General features: G+C 36.8%; 3 protein-coding genes across 4 annotated transcripts; all 3 read left to right on the top strand.

Moving 5' to 3' along the window:
- Window positions 1–37: 37 nt before the first annotated feature.
- LOC140786695 (phytanoyl-CoA dioxygenase 1) lies at window positions 38–7,520 on the top strand. Its single transcript, XM_073135311.1, has 9 exons — window positions 38–236; window positions 308–429; window positions 545–605; window positions 2,210–2,278; window positions 2,852–2,970; window positions 5,330–5,477; window positions 5,595–5,739; window positions 5,823–5,909; window positions 7,244–7,520. Exons 1-9 carry the CDS (start codon window positions 41–43, stop codon window positions 7,290–7,292), a joined length of 996 nt encoding a protein of 331 aa, XP_072991412.1. The 5' UTR covers window positions 38–40; the 3' UTR covers window positions 7,293–7,520.
- A 758-nt stretch (window positions 7,521–8,278) lies between these two features.
- Window positions 8,279–10,066, top strand: LOC140786700 (phospholipase A2 homolog 3). Its single transcript, XM_073135317.1, has 4 exons — window positions 8,279–9,076; window positions 9,177–9,222; window positions 9,300–9,425; window positions 9,531–10,066. Exons 1-4 carry the CDS (start codon window positions 8,903–8,905, stop codon window positions 9,701–9,703), a joined length of 519 nt encoding a protein of 172 aa, XP_072991418.1. The 5' UTR covers window positions 8,279–8,902; the 3' UTR covers window positions 9,704–10,066.
- Window positions 10,067–11,763: 1,697 nt separating this feature from the next.
- Window positions 11,764–14,789, top strand: LOC140787790 (ABC transporter I family member 10). Of its 2 annotated transcripts, none has more exons than XM_073136893.1 (7): window positions 11,764–11,882; window positions 11,944–12,124; window positions 12,600–12,676; window positions 12,973–13,098; window positions 13,178–13,300; window positions 14,080–14,350; window positions 14,485–14,789. In XM_073136893.1, exons 2-6 carry the CDS (start codon window positions 12,046–12,048, stop codon window positions 14,287–14,289), a joined length of 615 nt encoding a protein of 204 aa, XP_072992994.1. In that variant the 5' UTR covers window positions 11,764–11,882; window positions 11,944–12,045; the 3' UTR covers window positions 14,290–14,350; window positions 14,485–14,789. The 2 variants fall into 2 exon arrangements, with proteins under 2 accessions (XP_072992994.1, XP_072992993.1); XM_073136892.1 differs by having other exon boundaries at window positions 11,767–11,882; window positions 12,590–12,676.
- Window positions 14,790–14,988: the final 199 nt, after the last annotated feature.

Genomic DNA, 14,988 nt, shown 5'->3' on the forward strand with positions numbered 1-14,988 from the left:
AATATATATATATATATATATATATATACCGTGGCCGGAGATGCGCGTGCCACGTGTGCATCATCGGCACCGATGCCGAATAAGTCTTCGTCTTTGTGGGCCGTGGCTTGGTCAATTTTCTTTCCTTATTCTTACATTATCCGATCCTGGTCCCTTGGAGAAAGTAGGAATCGCCGTCACCATGGGCATCGACGGGAATCTCAGCGCCGAGCAAGTCAACTTCTTCAACACCAACGGTAAGAGAAGCTTCGAGATCCAAAGCAAACCCTTACCCGATGCTAACTCGAGCTCGATGTTTCCATGGCAGGGTATTTGGTGCTCGAATCCTTCTCGAGTGATTGGGAGGTGAAGGAGATGAGGGATCGGATGGCGGAGCTTTTGGAGGGATTCGATGGTGCCTCGTCGACTATCTTCTCTACCAAGGATCACGTATGATCTTTTTCCCCATTGATTTAGTAGGATGTGCGGCAAGTGGGTGGAGTATTAAATTGGGATTTTTTTTAATTTTTTTTTAATTTTTTGTTGTGATCTTACTTTATTGCAGCGGCAGGCCAAGGATAATTACTTTTTGAATAGCGCCGAGAATATTTCCTTCTTCTTTGAGGGTGAGTAGTTTGCTATCTTTTCAGCCGTTAATACTTTATAAGAAGGCCCCAGAACTTAAACTGTTAGCACAATAGAACAAAGGCAAAAACTTTCATGACAGCTTCCCTTGTTGTTATATTCTTTTTCTTTCATTTTATTCTCGAAAAGTGTAGAGTTACAGAAAGGTGTACTAGAAGTAGTTTATCTGTGATTGGATTGAATAACTTTATATAAGTTCAGGTGGGCAGGCATAGTGCATTTTAAAGGCATATTGTGAAATGTTGTGACAAATTTGATGTCACCTGTGCCCCATGGACGGTGGGATTTATTGAATACAAGTGTCAACATAGCAGATTAAAGTATCAAATTATGTGCTGCTTAATATAAGAGAAGACAACTGAAACAAAAGAAATTTCAAAAGGATTTATTCTGTCTGCAAAATTACAATTTTTTGTCCTTTTATATCCCGAAACCAGCGTAAAGTTGTATAAGAATTGTAATAACACCCGTCTCTTATTCCCTCCTCCCTTAATTGATGGATCAAGGACAGATGTAGAATATGACAAGGTTAGGTATTACTTGCTGACAATTATTCTTCATGCTACTATGCTAGAATACTTTAAAATATTGGTTCATTTTTGTTGCGGATCAGATCTGAGCCGATCTGGACGTAAAAAAATTATGAAAATTTAGGTAGTGGTAACCTCATGAGATAGAGTTCTAATGGCTCTAGTTTCACGTCAATCGGATCCCTGGATGAAAAGATATAATTAAAATAGTAGAACAAGGTCAGAACGGGATAAAACGGTAAATATCTGACGATGCGGCGGTCGTCGAAGGGTGACGGACGGCCAAGGGTAGTGGTGGCTGCTAGAGGCTGTGAAGCATGGATACGGATACGGGATACTAGGATATAGAGATATGGATACGGGATACTGAGATATAGAGATACGGATACAGGGATACGATAAATTCTTAAAAGTAGTAATAGAAACTGATATAAAACTTAAAATGTTAGTGAAACATTGAAACCTAATTCAACTATTGGTCTACAACTAATTTGGATCTTTAAATAGGTTTCAAGTTATATGTTTAATTCATTATCAAATAAACAAAGCCTTAAAGTATCACGAAGGAATAGACAATCGTATATACATATAAAATATATATTTTATATCATCTTTTAGCACACCCTGATCGTATCACATTTGTTTTCCTAGACTTCTAAATTGGCTAGTAGTGATACCCATCTAGTTGATAACTCAAGTGGGAGTCAGACCACCATATTCTAATCATCCCTTGCTAACTAAATTACACCACCTAGTGGAAGCACAATTCTCGGAAGGTAACTTATATGATGCACATGAAATTTGTAGTATGCTATTCTTGCAACATTTTGGTTTGTGTGTCATAAAAGAAAGACTGGATTTCATCATTTGAAGTAAATATTTTATCTCAAGATAAATGCATAGTAAAGTTTATAAGCATTCTTTTTGTCTTACAAATTTCCGTGTTCTATTTGAATGCTTATTTTGATCAAGTAAGTATTTTGATGACATTCTATAAGAGAAATACATCTCCTGAAACCAAATTTTTTGTTCTTATATTAAACCTTCACATGCAGAAAAGGCATTTGGAGAAGATGGATTCTTGAAACAGCCAAAGGAACTCTCAATTAATAAAGTTGGCCATGGTTTGTAACTTTGTATTGATGGCAGTTTTATATGATCTCCTTAAATTTTCTTGATAAGAGGGAAAATCTTCAGCACAAGGAAGATTCTGTGCATACAAAGTAAAGGAAGATTCTCTTGAATTTGTGCTTGCATGGGGATTCTACCCCATACATACTTTGACATTAAACTTTAGAGTTAGATTAGTGCTGTCTACATGAAATTTACACATTTATGGCTGAAACAACAGTACTTAGTATTCCCTATTATAAATAACATACAGTAGTAAAGTAGACCAAGGCATTTCCAGAATATGCATTAATTAACCACGATATTATGTAGGGTCAATCCTCAAACTGAAAAAAATCCATATATCATGACGCATGCTGAGAAACTATATCTTTTCTGTGACCCATGCTTCTAGTGGCTGCTGAAGGAACAATATTTGTGACATGAATATGATGTGTTAGTTCATGGTTTAGAAGTGTCCGTGTGTTTGCATGCTAAGTGTCCGTGTGTTTGCATGTGTTTTAGTTTAGTTTTCTTTAGAATATACTTCTTGAGCAATTTAACCTTATGTTTGAATTTTGCTACAGCTCTACACGAATTAGATCCAGTATTCAGAAAGTTCTCATTCTCTGACAAAATCTGTAGTATGCTATCCTCGTTAGGATACAAGAGACCTGCAGTTATTCAATCTATGTACATATTTAAGGTAACTTGTTCCTTTCACGCTGATTCTAGTCTAATGAGAGATGTATATTGTAATCTTCTTTATATGTCTTTCAGTATATTTGAAACATGAAACCTCTAGTTTATTGTTCTCAAAGCTACACTTTACCTTAGTAGTCTGTTCTATGTTGGAGTAATATATATTTTCTACTGAAGCTGGATTAAATCTTCTTTTATTGATGATTAAAGCAGCCTATGCTGTCAAATTTCAGTATGGATCAGTTGTAGTGAACTTTATATGTTTGGAATCTGCACATTTTGTGCTTCTTGATTAGTAGTAGTGAAGTTCATTAAGACACTTGGCCAAGTAAACAAAAAATCATGGTCGAGTGCAAAGACTGATGTAGTATACAAGGTTTATACAATCAGTAGCAACAAAATTAGGATATGCTGTGTGCTTCCCTCTAATTGTACTCCAATAAATTTTTGACTTTTCATCTCTTATCTTCTTTTTAATATTTTAATATGTTAACTTATATATAAGATGTTAATTGTCACATCAGCTTGTTTATTCCTGCTTTGACCTCTTGTCCTTGTCATCTAATTAGACTTGATGAGAGGAAAATTCATGACTTCTTATGATGATGGATTAAAAGATAGAACAACATAAGTCTTGTTTCTTCCATATTTGCAAACCTATAGTCACTCCACACGAGAGGATCAGACATGCATGGCGTGTAGATGATTATCTCCATTGCAATAGTAAGTGAATTACTAAGTCTGTTATTTGCTCAAGTATGTTTTCACCTTAGCATCTTAACTTATCCGTTTGTTATCTCTTAGTCTTTGCTCTAGAGTCTAGGATGGAAACTATCACGCCAGCATGTTCGTTCCTGCTTTGGCCTAGTGTCCTTGTCATCTATGTTGACTTAATAAAATATGATTCATGGTATCTTAAAAGGGTATGAAATTACGGATGAAGTGACCTCTTTTGTCCCTTATTTTAGTGTAGATGAGATGAGGATGTTGAGATGGATGACCAGAGCTACTATGAAGGGTAGGATAAGAAATGAGTGTCCAAAGAAAATCAAGGGTAACACTCATTGGGCTCTAATACCACTTGTTGAGCTCTGATACCACTTGTCGCTGTTGCGCTATGATATTGCTTGTTGCGCAAGCGTGGTGGAAGCAAACAAATCCCAAACTTACAACAGGACCAAATAGAATAGCAATGGAATAATAACAAACTAACTGCCAACAAAGTTAACAATAATACCAAATGAGAAATGCTTAATTAAGATGCTAGAAGTAGAGTATTACTAATCACCTAAGTTAACCACAAACAAGAACACCAAACTCAAGCAAACCACTGCAAAGAAGAGAGAGAGAGTGGGAGACGAGATTTACATGGTTAAGCAATATGTCTACATCCACAAGCAATGCAAAACTACAATCCATTAGTTGAGATGCAAAATTTTCAAGCTCCAATCTCTAAAGAGATGTAAATACTAGTTGTCCCAAGCTCTAATTTTTATCAATACAATATAGGTGTGACCTCCTACAAAACCTCTCTCTTGCTACAAAGACCTCTCTTTTAATGCCCTAAAACCCAACGTAAAGTATTTATAGATATAACTTGCAGGGGAAGAAACTCGCGGTGCGTTCAAACGGCTTTGAGCCTGTTTGAACACGCGTTAGGAAATGATCCAAAAATGCCGCTTTGTTCAAACAAACTTCGAACACTGGCCCTCTCAAAAATCTCTAGTTGTGATATGTTCAAACGGCAACGGCCAGAAGCTAGGGAACACAAATTTGATCTTGAGCGTTCAAACTAGCTTGTGGCCATTTGAATGCCCAAGTCCAAAGTGAGCCAACTCCAACTACACTCATAGAGGATAAGCTACATGGGAATCGATTGAGATGAGTTGGGCATGTGCAAAGAAAACCATAGAATGAGGATGAAATTTTATTGAGATAGAAGGGTCTTAAGAGTGAGAGGAGGACCAAAAGTGATGTTGGAATAGTAAAAAGAAAATGTGATTACACTATATTTAACAAAGAATCTTAGACTAAATAGATTTGAATGGAGGAAAAAGGTTCACATAGACTACCCAACTAGTCAGGATTCACATCTTTTTGTTGTCGTCTCCTCTAACTGCAAAGCTCTTATGAGTCGATATACAGAGGAACCGGCCTATATGGTTTGTATGTCATATTGTGTTATGTCCACTAACTAAAGGATTTTATATATCGAAAAAATCATCTAATACCGTCCATTTATTAATGAATTTATCTGGGTGCTTACTTTTGCATTGTACATGATTTTCTTTTACTAGATACTTAAGGAATATAATAATCTTATCAATGTTTGTGCGGCATGACATGTACTATTTACTCTGTAGCAACCAGGCATTGGTGGAGAGGTAGTGCCACACCAGGATAACTCATTTATCTACACAGAACCTACTTCATGCACAGGGTTGTGGCTAGCACTTGAAGATGCAACGATAACTAATGGTTGCCTATGGGCGATTCCAGGATCGCACAAAAGTAGCTTTCAACCTCATTGCCTTTTTTTCTCTACCTGAATGCTTTTATGAACATTAATAAGAATAGTTAGATTTATCTAATTATCTCTCTAATATGTATATTTTTTTTTCATATTAGATGGACTAAAGAGGCGGTTTATTAGAGATGGAAATGGGGTTTATTTTGACCGTCCTTCACCATCTTATGATCAGAAGGAATTTGTTACATTGGAAGCGAAGTCTGGTTCTTTGGTGATTATACATGGTGACCTTATACATCAAAGGTTGTTTATAACTGCTGTATTTGTCAATTACATTTGATGAACTAGTTTCTTTTAAAATCTTTTCTAACTTCTGTTTTCAACAGTTTTGAAAACCAATCTCCCAAATCAAGACATGCCTTAAGCTTGCATGTGATAGATACTGATGGGTTTACATGGGCCAAAGACAATTGGTTAGTATTCAGAATCATATTCGAGTTTTGATTCTTTTATGAAGAACATCATTTTCTTCTTCTTTTTTTCTCTTCGTTTACTATGGGCATTTGTGCATTGTTGAATCATTATTTCTTCAATTCATATATTGATATGTATTACCCATCTAAAAGCAAGGTAACATATAGCAAAGATTTCAATTTCCATTAAGACAACGGGATAATACAAATGTGGAAATCCACAAATTTGTTACGAGTCATGGAAACAATACCATTTAAATGTAAGACCAACTACTCTTGTAGTTTGGGACCCTCGTTTGATCAACCAGCTCTAGATGCTTTTACTTGGGTAGATGCTCTGTCCATTAACTATCCTTTTTGAAGCATTCTGCAGAAAATAACTCGGGTCCTCCCTGTTCATATGGCTGAGGAATAACTTTTTGCAGGAATAGATATTTGCATTACGATAACTTTGCATTAGGATGAGCTAGGTTCATGCACTCATTCCTAAGGTGGTATGGCTGGAAGCCTGGAACCACTGACTGTTTCAAGAAGTTGGGTGATTTGTGGAACTGGCCATCTTTTGTTACTTTGACTTGCAGTCCCCTTTCTTATTTACTTTTTGTTTATAGAGAAGTGTAACAGTCAAATAGCTGGCTTTATTTTGGTCCTCATTATCAGCTTTTAAGTTTTAACCTGTCATGTCCTGGCAACATTCTGAAACTACTTGAAAATTAGGGATGATTATCATCATTTCAAGCAGTCATTTGACGATTTAACATAACCTCCAAGGATGTTTGTTTATAAAGATAGGAACTCAAAGTGACATATCAGTTTGATGGTTGAAATATCTTCTGCCCATTATAGTTCTGTTACGGCTTACTGACAAGTATATTAAAATTCTAAATATGAAAAGTCAAGGTCATGATAGTGTATAAATGCTAGGAAGTCTCAGATTAATATAATTTGAGTATTTAGAAGATTAGCATTCCGAAGAACAGTATTTGAAAGGTTTGCAGCTAGTTTGAAGAATCTTCATCTAAAAGTGTATCGGTCAAAGATTTATCTTCTTTTTGGTGCAGTATACCTTAGTTATGAAGACAGATTCCTAAATCAAGTGTTTTCTTCTTTCTCTTTGGTTGGGTGATTTTGTAGTAAGCCCCTCTGATTTTGTTTCTGCTGGAAATTTAACACCAATTTCTATGTGTCATAAGGCTGATAATTAGCCGTGAAATTATTAGTTCTTTTGAATTGTTCTTATCTTTTACTTGTGTCTGAATGTAGCCTATTTAAGACTTGGATGATAGCAAGGACTGACAAGCTGTCTTTCGATGTTGAATTATACTTGCTGTCAGGATCCAAAGGAAAGTGGACCCGGAACCCCTCTACATTTCCAGAGTTTAATCACAATGGTGGTGAAAATACTGTGCTTTGTGAAAGGTGACCTTTGATACTGATAGAACTTGAGAAAAATCTACCGTATCCTGTTGTTATTAACTTGTAAGGGCAAACAATGATCATGTTGGATGTTCTTTCTGTTTTCTGTAAATACTTGTTTACATCGCATGTCAGTGATACTTTTATGTACTTTGAGTTTGAACATGAATTGTTATGAAAATATGATTAGCCAAATGCCATCTTGCAATTATTTATTACACTGGAAGAGCTGGAGAATCTTAACTGCAATATAGTGAGAGGCTGGTTTACTTGCTACTCACTATTCTTAAATATCATGTTCTGAGAAATTCTTCTTTATTTTAAGATTGGATGCTTTTCTTAAGGGATAAGTCTGTAAGCTTCTGAAAGGGAAGTATGAACAACATTTTGAATCCTTTTCTTTCCATTCCCGGAATACATTTAAGGCTATCCGAAATTTTGTCAATCTTGCACAGATGCTGGACCTTTATGGACCACTATTCTTTATAAATTGTAGTGATTAAGATCTCTTTCAGAAAAGACATTTCCTTTTGTTAAATCCTTATTTTATTAGGACTGTTGTTTCTCTTTCAGTTTAGATCAAGCCCCCCCCACTTTGGTCTTAGAACGATCTTTCACCATGATTTGTGACTGTCATTCCTTTGATTTAAATCTTTTTTTTTAATGTACAAGTTTGGGAGTTTTTGGTCATTCTAGGTATGCTTGACACAGTGAGTTTATCCAACAAAAATCTCTGATTCAATGAGGACTTTTGAGCAATAATTATTATTCCTATCTACCCAAAAAATTGCTCGTAGAGTTAACAGTTTATATGAAAACAAATACTTAACATTTTTGTGCTAGAAGTTACATAATCTCATAAACAAGTTTAGAACTCACATACTAATTAATATAATATTTGATTGATGAGCAGATCTAAAATAATCAAGAACACCAAGTTGGGTGAGTGCCGAAGATATTTTTGCCAGCACCGTTCGGCGAGTGTCATTCGCAAGATTACAAAGACACCAAATATCTACAGCATTGGTAGCATCCATGGATTGATGGATATTCCCATCACTCATCAACCCCCAAAGTCCACTTCCCCCGTACCACCCACCTCCCACCCCCGCAGGAGCTACTTATCTCCGCTCGATTACAAAGACGCGTCCAAGATTTTTTTTCATACCACCGGCTGTACCGGATCGTCTGCTTGCCAGAATGCAGGTATTACGCCTTCCTAACCAATCGGGATGCCAAGTAACATACTATAAGAAATTCCTACAGTTTGAGAATCTGGAAGATCGGCACCATGACCCACGAGCTACACTGTTATATACAGAACAAGGATTGTTCACGAGATGAATAGAGACAAATTAAAGCAACATCTCAACCTCAGTCCCAGTGCTTCCCTCCCCTTTCAACAACCCCTCTCCTCCTTCCCCTATCTTATCCTCTTCTCTCTCTCTCTCTCTCTCTCTCTCTCTCTCTCTCTAAATCTATAAATTGGTAGCGTGTTGAGCGAAAAACCAAGCTTCACATTCTCAGATCCTTCTGTCTCTCCCAACGCCTCCTATCGCCATCTCTGCTAAGTCCTAATGATCAGTTTGAGTTCATTAGGTTGGCAGAGCAAAATGGGCAGAAGAAGAGAAGAGCAGCTCCTAAAGTTCTCCATCCTACTCCTTTTTGCTCTCCTCCTATCTACCCCTCCTTCTCACGCCCTCAACATCGGCATCCAATCCGTTAGCCCTGGCGGCGGCGGCTATGCGGTGGTAATTTCTTACATTCTCTCTCTCTCGCTCTCTCTCTGCTTCCGAATCATTTCACACACACACAAATCATTCTTTCTCTCTCTCTCTCTCTCTTTTATAGAGCAAGCAACAATGCAGCCGGAAGTGCGAGTCCGATCACTGCACTGGTATATGTACATCCTTCGCTATGTCATGTAATCGATGAGTTAATCTAATCTTTATCTCTATTTATCGGTACCAAAAGCGCCACCATTTCTGAGGTACGGGAAGTACTGCGGGATCTTGTACAGTGGTTGCCCCGGCGAGAAGCCATGCGATGCCCTCGATGCTTGTTGCATGGTCCACGACGCCTGCGTCCAAGCCAAGCACAGTCTCTCTCTCTCTCTCTCTCCCTTCTTTCTCTTTCTCGTTATCAATTACTTCTCTCTCTCTCTCTCTCTCTCTCTCTCATACGCGCGGCTTATGTGATGTGTAGATGACTACTTGAGCACGGAATGCAACGAGAACTTCCTCGACTGCCTCGCAAGGCTAAGAGAAGGGTCGGCGACGTTCGAGGGGAACAGATGCATGGTGGACGAGGTGATAGATGTGATCACTTTGGTCATCGAGGCCGCCGTGTTAGCTGGAAGAGTCCTTCACAAGCCATAATAGCTGCTAGGGTGATGGAGGAAAAGAGACGGATCGATCCATCCAAAAATCGAAGAGGAGGGTAGTCGGTGGAGGGATTGTCTGTCACGAGTCCCTTGTCGCCTTTTGGGCTGGATGATTGGATCACATGGCATATTTTATATTTCATAAAATGTTTGTATTAGAAAATCAATATTTGGTCGTCTAGTTGGTTTCATATGATATGTGATGGGTTTTTTCTTTTTAAATTTTATTTTCTTCTCCTTCTTCTTCTTCCTCCCTTTTCCAATGGTTTATTGTTAGTTGGTTATTTTATAGTGATTCTTTTGTATGGTCAAGTATTTTATACGGAGGTCCAAATGTACGTGGAAGTGGGTTGGCTCCTTGGCTGTGTGTGAAGATGTTGATAGAATGAGTCAGCTCATACTCCATATTAATATATATAATTAATGCGTTAGTGTTTATACGACAGTATTATGTTTCGATTGAAACAACTAGTACTATTTCAATTATTAACATGCATATAAGCGTGGTAGTTAGTGTGTTTGTTATAGGATAGAGGACCCTACATTAATGAAATCTTAGCACCTAATGGCATAACTGACATTTTAGTTAAAATGGCGAGGTTGTACTTGGGGGAGGAGGAGGAGGAGGCAAGGATTGTACTCAGCTCTTAAAATTTTTTTTTCCTTTCTTATTACACTAGTACCTCTCACGACTTCTTTACAATTTTTTTACTAATTAATTAATGGATTAATTATCGTGGGGGTGATGAGGAGAATTAAGTCACGTAGACGTCTCTTCGTCTAGTTCTTGTGGGTCTACTTAAATCTTTAAAAAGAGTTTTTTTTTTATCGAAACCTATATTTAAAATGAGAATATCTGAATAATAAAGTTTAGTGAACTATTGCTGGTTGTACTGTCATATTTGGGTACGAAGAACTTTAGTCTAATGAGAAATTTCTTTCTCAAGCTAATGAAAGCACCCTACGAATTAAGAAATATTTCATTAATAAATTATTGGAGGAGACAAGGGCATGATTGTTATTTATCAAATCAATTATCGGCATAGTTCTTTTGAAAAAAAATCAACTATATTTGCTGTGCCAATAATATCTTTTCACTACAAATATTAATTCTTTAATAGAAAGAAAGACGTCAAAGAAAGGAAAACGGACAAATAGTCCTCCTTTCTTTTGTCTTCTCCTCTCTTTTTTTGTTCTATAATATGTCTCAAATTAGGAGTTTTATAATTAAGGATGAAATATCACTTAAAAATTTTTAAATTAAATTTAGATAATTTTATAAATCGCACCTATGTTTTACCTATTTTATGATTCACAATTTATTTTTGAGTATTTTGTAATCCGAATACTTATTTTTCTCTATAATTTTTGTTTAACATATTGAGTTAACTTAGACAGTATTAGCAAAAATTTATTTTGTTATAATATATTAAATAATCTATAAATACATAAATTACTCATGTCTTATTCATTCTCTCATTCTTTCACATCTTTCGCATCGTCCTCATCACCTCATCATGTACAAGCCAGAGTTTTTAATTCTCAAATCAGAATTGATCAAGATACTTAGCTCGCTGCATTTTTTCGACGAACCTTGGAGCAAGCATAAGTAGAATAGGATAGGGAAGATGAAGAATAAGAGGAAGATGAGGAGGTGGTGGAAGAAGAAGAGGAGTAGGAGGGAGAAGACGAGGGAAAATGGTGGTAGTCACTAGAGGTGGTTCGGGGAAGGTGGTGAAGGAGAGAGAGGGCAGTGAGGGTATTTTAGTAATTTGATTAATATCGATTAGTCAAAATAATGTCAAAAGTGTTAAAAATAAAATTTACAGAGAAAAAAGAGAGGTCTATTTATAAAATTATTAAATATGAGGTGTGAATCATAAAATAGGTAAAATGTAGGACATGATTTGTAAAATTTATTTTAGTACAAAAAATAAGAATAATTCAAGCATAGAAGAAAAGTTAAGCGGATCCGGATTCGGTTCTACTATCGATCCAATTGGATCCGATTACAGACCTCTAGCTAGTAGCTACAAGCCTACAACCCTCGTCCTCGAGCCCGAGTGCAAAAAAACGATCACCATGCGAGCCTTTCTCTTGAGTAGCTCTACCTCTCTCTTCCCCTCCCCTCTCTCTCCCCCCATCTCCACCTACGCGGAAACGCCATCGCCAAGGTAAACGACACCCTCTACCTCTCTCTGGACCGTTCCTTCACTAATCTCACTGCCCTCGCAGCCGTCGAGCTCTCGCCGCCGCGAAACCTCCCGCCATTGACGCTCGCAATCTGAGCTTCTCCGTGACGACGAAACGAGGTAGGGTTCTCCCGATTCTCAAGAGATGTTCGTTTCGCGTTCCTCCCGGCCAGCTCTGGATGCTTCTCGGTCCCAATGGATGCGGCAAATCCACTCTTCTGAAGGTTTATTTTTCTCTTTCCTCGATTAAATTGATCTGCGGTTGTATCTTTTCTTGAAAAGGTTGGATTTTTTTTTATTGTTCCACGCGATCCGGGTTATTGAAAGTAGCGAATTGAAGGTGCTTTTTTTTTGGGTGGTATTTTGCTTATGGGAGAACCGATTCAAGGTGAAAGTTTATCTCTTTGTTCCATTTTTGAGGTACGAAAGATAGACGGTAATATGGTAGAAGAATTCATAGCGTAATAACATGAAAACCAGGATCAAATTTGTGAGATAATTTGGACTAGTCTCAATTTTAATCGCATTTGTAACTTGTTATGTTTGACCTTATGAAAGTATTGTATCTAGCTGGTGCAAAAAAAATTCCGTACCTTTTGAAGCTTGAATTTTTCATAGCCACTAATATTTGTGAACTTTCTTAGCTTTTTTAACTACTTAGTGGTTTAATTAACTATATTAATTTCTAGGTCTTGGCAGGTCTCCTAAAATCAACTGATGGAACAGTACGTGTAAATATGCCAAGCAGCTTTGTCTTTCAGAATCCTGATCACCAGGTTCTTATTTCTAAATTAACCTACAATACTTTTCTTGTCAATATTTTTCTACATTCTCAAGTTAAGAAGGAACAAAAGATGCTTAACAACAAGAATGTTTTGTAATTGCATAAAATTTATTTACCATATGCTTAACAACGAGAATGGTACTTTTACTATAATAATATACATCTCTGAATTTACATAAAGAGCAGATAATACTCTTAAAAATTTCTTAGCATCCTCTTTTCCACCATGAAACTTCTGGATTTCTATTTTATAGAATAAAGGCATCGCTTCATCCTGTGTTTCTGCAGGTGGTGATGCCTACGGTTGAAGCAGATGTTGCATTTGGTCTTGGCAAGTTCAATCTTTCATCTGATGAAGTTAGAATGAGAGTATCAAAAGCTTTGAATGCTGTTGACATGTTGAACTACTCACAAGTAGGTAAACAAAGTGCAATATGTGGAGTGTACTCTATGTTGAGAACAAGAGTCTATGAGTATCCTTCATTTGAAACAGAGACCAATTCAAACTCTTAGTGGCGGTCAGAAACAAAGAGTTGCAATTGCGGGTGCATTAGCTGAAGCATGCAAAGTGCTGTTACTAGATGAGCTGACAACTTTTTTGGACGAGTATGACCAGGTATTATGTTTTCTGCGAGTAAAAGTAAGTTTTGCATAACATGTGCTTCCTCGGAACTGTTTTGAAATCTTCATCACATAACGGATCAGAAGGCACATTTATCACATAATGGAGGTGCGCACAAGTTCATCATTGATCAATAACTATGATGATCTTCTCTATGTTTAAGTAATAGTTTTGGTACCAATGCTGGTGCAGAGGCTCCATGCTTCATGCTTTGCACTGGAGGTCAAGTTCTGCCCCCTGCATTCACATCTCATGTTGATCTTCTTTACAATTATTTTACAATCTTTCTCCAATGTATCATTCTTGTCCATAACTACCAACCATATCTACAAAATACTATCAACACAGAGAATACAATATGACACAATGATCAGTAAGTCTTCATTCTAGACTATTCTTTATGGTACGGCAGTACGGATGCGAGATGGTGCGTTTCAGAAAACATCAAGCCCAAAAGTGAAAAAAAACTTTACCAAGCAAGGTCCAAAAAGGATAAATAGTAGAGATAACAAACTGCAGAGAAATCCCAAATGAACATACCTCATGTTGAGAAATTTAATAGAATGTTGGAAAATGAAAAGAAGAATTGAGAACTATCGTTTGGATGTTTAGACTATCTGTCTATCTAATTGACCTCCTCATGCAAGGCTTTTCCAAAGTTTTTGTTTCCATGATACTATGAGAGTTTCAAACTTTAGTTTATTATTGTCTTTGATGGAGATTGTTGTCAATTGATCTTCAACTAATTGTTACTTGATGAGGTTTGGTGCCAGATTGGTGTGATAAAGGCAGTCAAGAGCTCTGTTGCTGCCACTGGTGAAGTTGCCGCATTATGGGTCACACATCGCTTAGAAGAACTCAAATATGCAGATGGTGCTATCTATATGGAAGATGGACAAATTATGATTCAGGGGAACATCTCGAGTGTCTCTAAATATCTGAAAGAAAAACAAGCATTCTATATTGGTCATCTTAATCTCTAAACATTTCCAGCATGGATTCCTATGCCGTGGATTCATGTGATGGGATGTAATGGCTTGCTAAGTTAGTACTTGCTCACACTCTAGCTCCTTGTATGTTTTGATGAATAACCTTATAGAATGTTTTCTTTCACATGCCTACAAATTGAATGGCCAACTTTTCTGATTCTTTCTTTTTCAACTAACTTGTCTGCACAGACATCTGAAGCTCTTATCCAATTCACGGCGACCTTTCAAGAACATGAAGTGCTTATGGTATTGTTGGAGATCAAGATGACTTCCACACTTATCTGCGTCATCAGAAGAAATATCTTAGATGTGCCACGACGGAAATACTATATCAATGCGGTTGCTTTGCTTATGTTGATCAATTCAATCGTTCTTGGATGTTTGATTGAGTCAATTGGAGTGTAGAATGATGTATTATATTTAATTTCATTGTTGGGTCAAATTGGTTCTTTTAGACTTGATTTCAGTTTAATTGGAGGCTATTATTAGTCGTATGAGATTTTTTTTCCTGTTTATTTTAATAAGAAGTATACTCAAGGGTAAGTTAGTCATAATGAGAATTATAATTCCTATTAAAGTAAATTAAACCTTGTCAGGCAGATTGATCTTGGAATTTAAAAAAAAGGTTTGCCTTCTATCAAGTTTCTTTGCGTGAAGTGTGCAATAGCGAAGTGTGAAACCCTCCAGAGTAGG

The sequence above is a fragment of the Typha latifolia genome, chromosome 4 (genome assembly GCF_019914945.1).
Source record: "Typha latifolia isolate L0001 chromosome 4, TyphaL0001v2, whole genome shotgun sequence".
NCBI classification, from domain to species: Eukaryota; Viridiplantae; Streptophyta; class Magnoliopsida; order Poales; family Typhaceae; genus Typha; species Typha latifolia.

Bases quoted from the DNA above. Each gene is read 5' to 3' on its own strand.
- LOC140786700 (XM_073135317.1), top strand. From the start codon at position 8,903: ATGATCAGTTTGAGTTCATTAGGTTGGCAGAGCAAAATGGGCAGAAGA. The intron at 9,223-9,299 runs GTATATGTACAT...CGGTACCAAAAG, and splicing joins CGAGTCCGATCACTGCACTG to CGCCACCATTTCTGAGGTAC. The intron at 9,426-9,530 runs GTCTCTCTCTCT...TGTGATGTGTAG, and splicing joins CTGCGTCCAAGCCAAGCACA to ATGACTACTTGAGCACGGAA.
- LOC140786695 (XM_073135311.1), top strand. From the start codon at position 41: ATGCGCGTGCCACGTGTGCATCATCGGCACCGATGCCGAATAAGTCTT. The intron at 2,971-5,329 runs GTAACTTGTTCC...TTTACTCTGTAG, and splicing joins AATCTATGTACATATTTAAG to CAACCAGGCATTGGTGGAGA. The intron at 5,910-7,243 runs GTTAGTATTCAG...ACTTGCTGTCAG, and splicing joins ACATGGGCCAAAGACAATTG to GATCCAAAGGAAAGTGGACC.
- LOC140787790 (XM_073136892.1), top strand. From the start codon at position 11,791: ATGCGAGCCTTTCTCTTGAGTAGCTCTACCTCTCTCTTCCCCTCCCCT. The intron at 12,677-12,972 runs GTTCTTATTTCT...GTGTTTCTGCAG, and splicing joins TTCAGAATCCTGATCACCAG to GTGGTGATGCCTACGGTTGA. The intron at 13,301-14,079 runs GTATTATGTTTT...GTTTGGTGCCAG, and splicing joins TTTTGGACGAGTATGACCAG to ATTGGTGTGATAAAGGCAGT.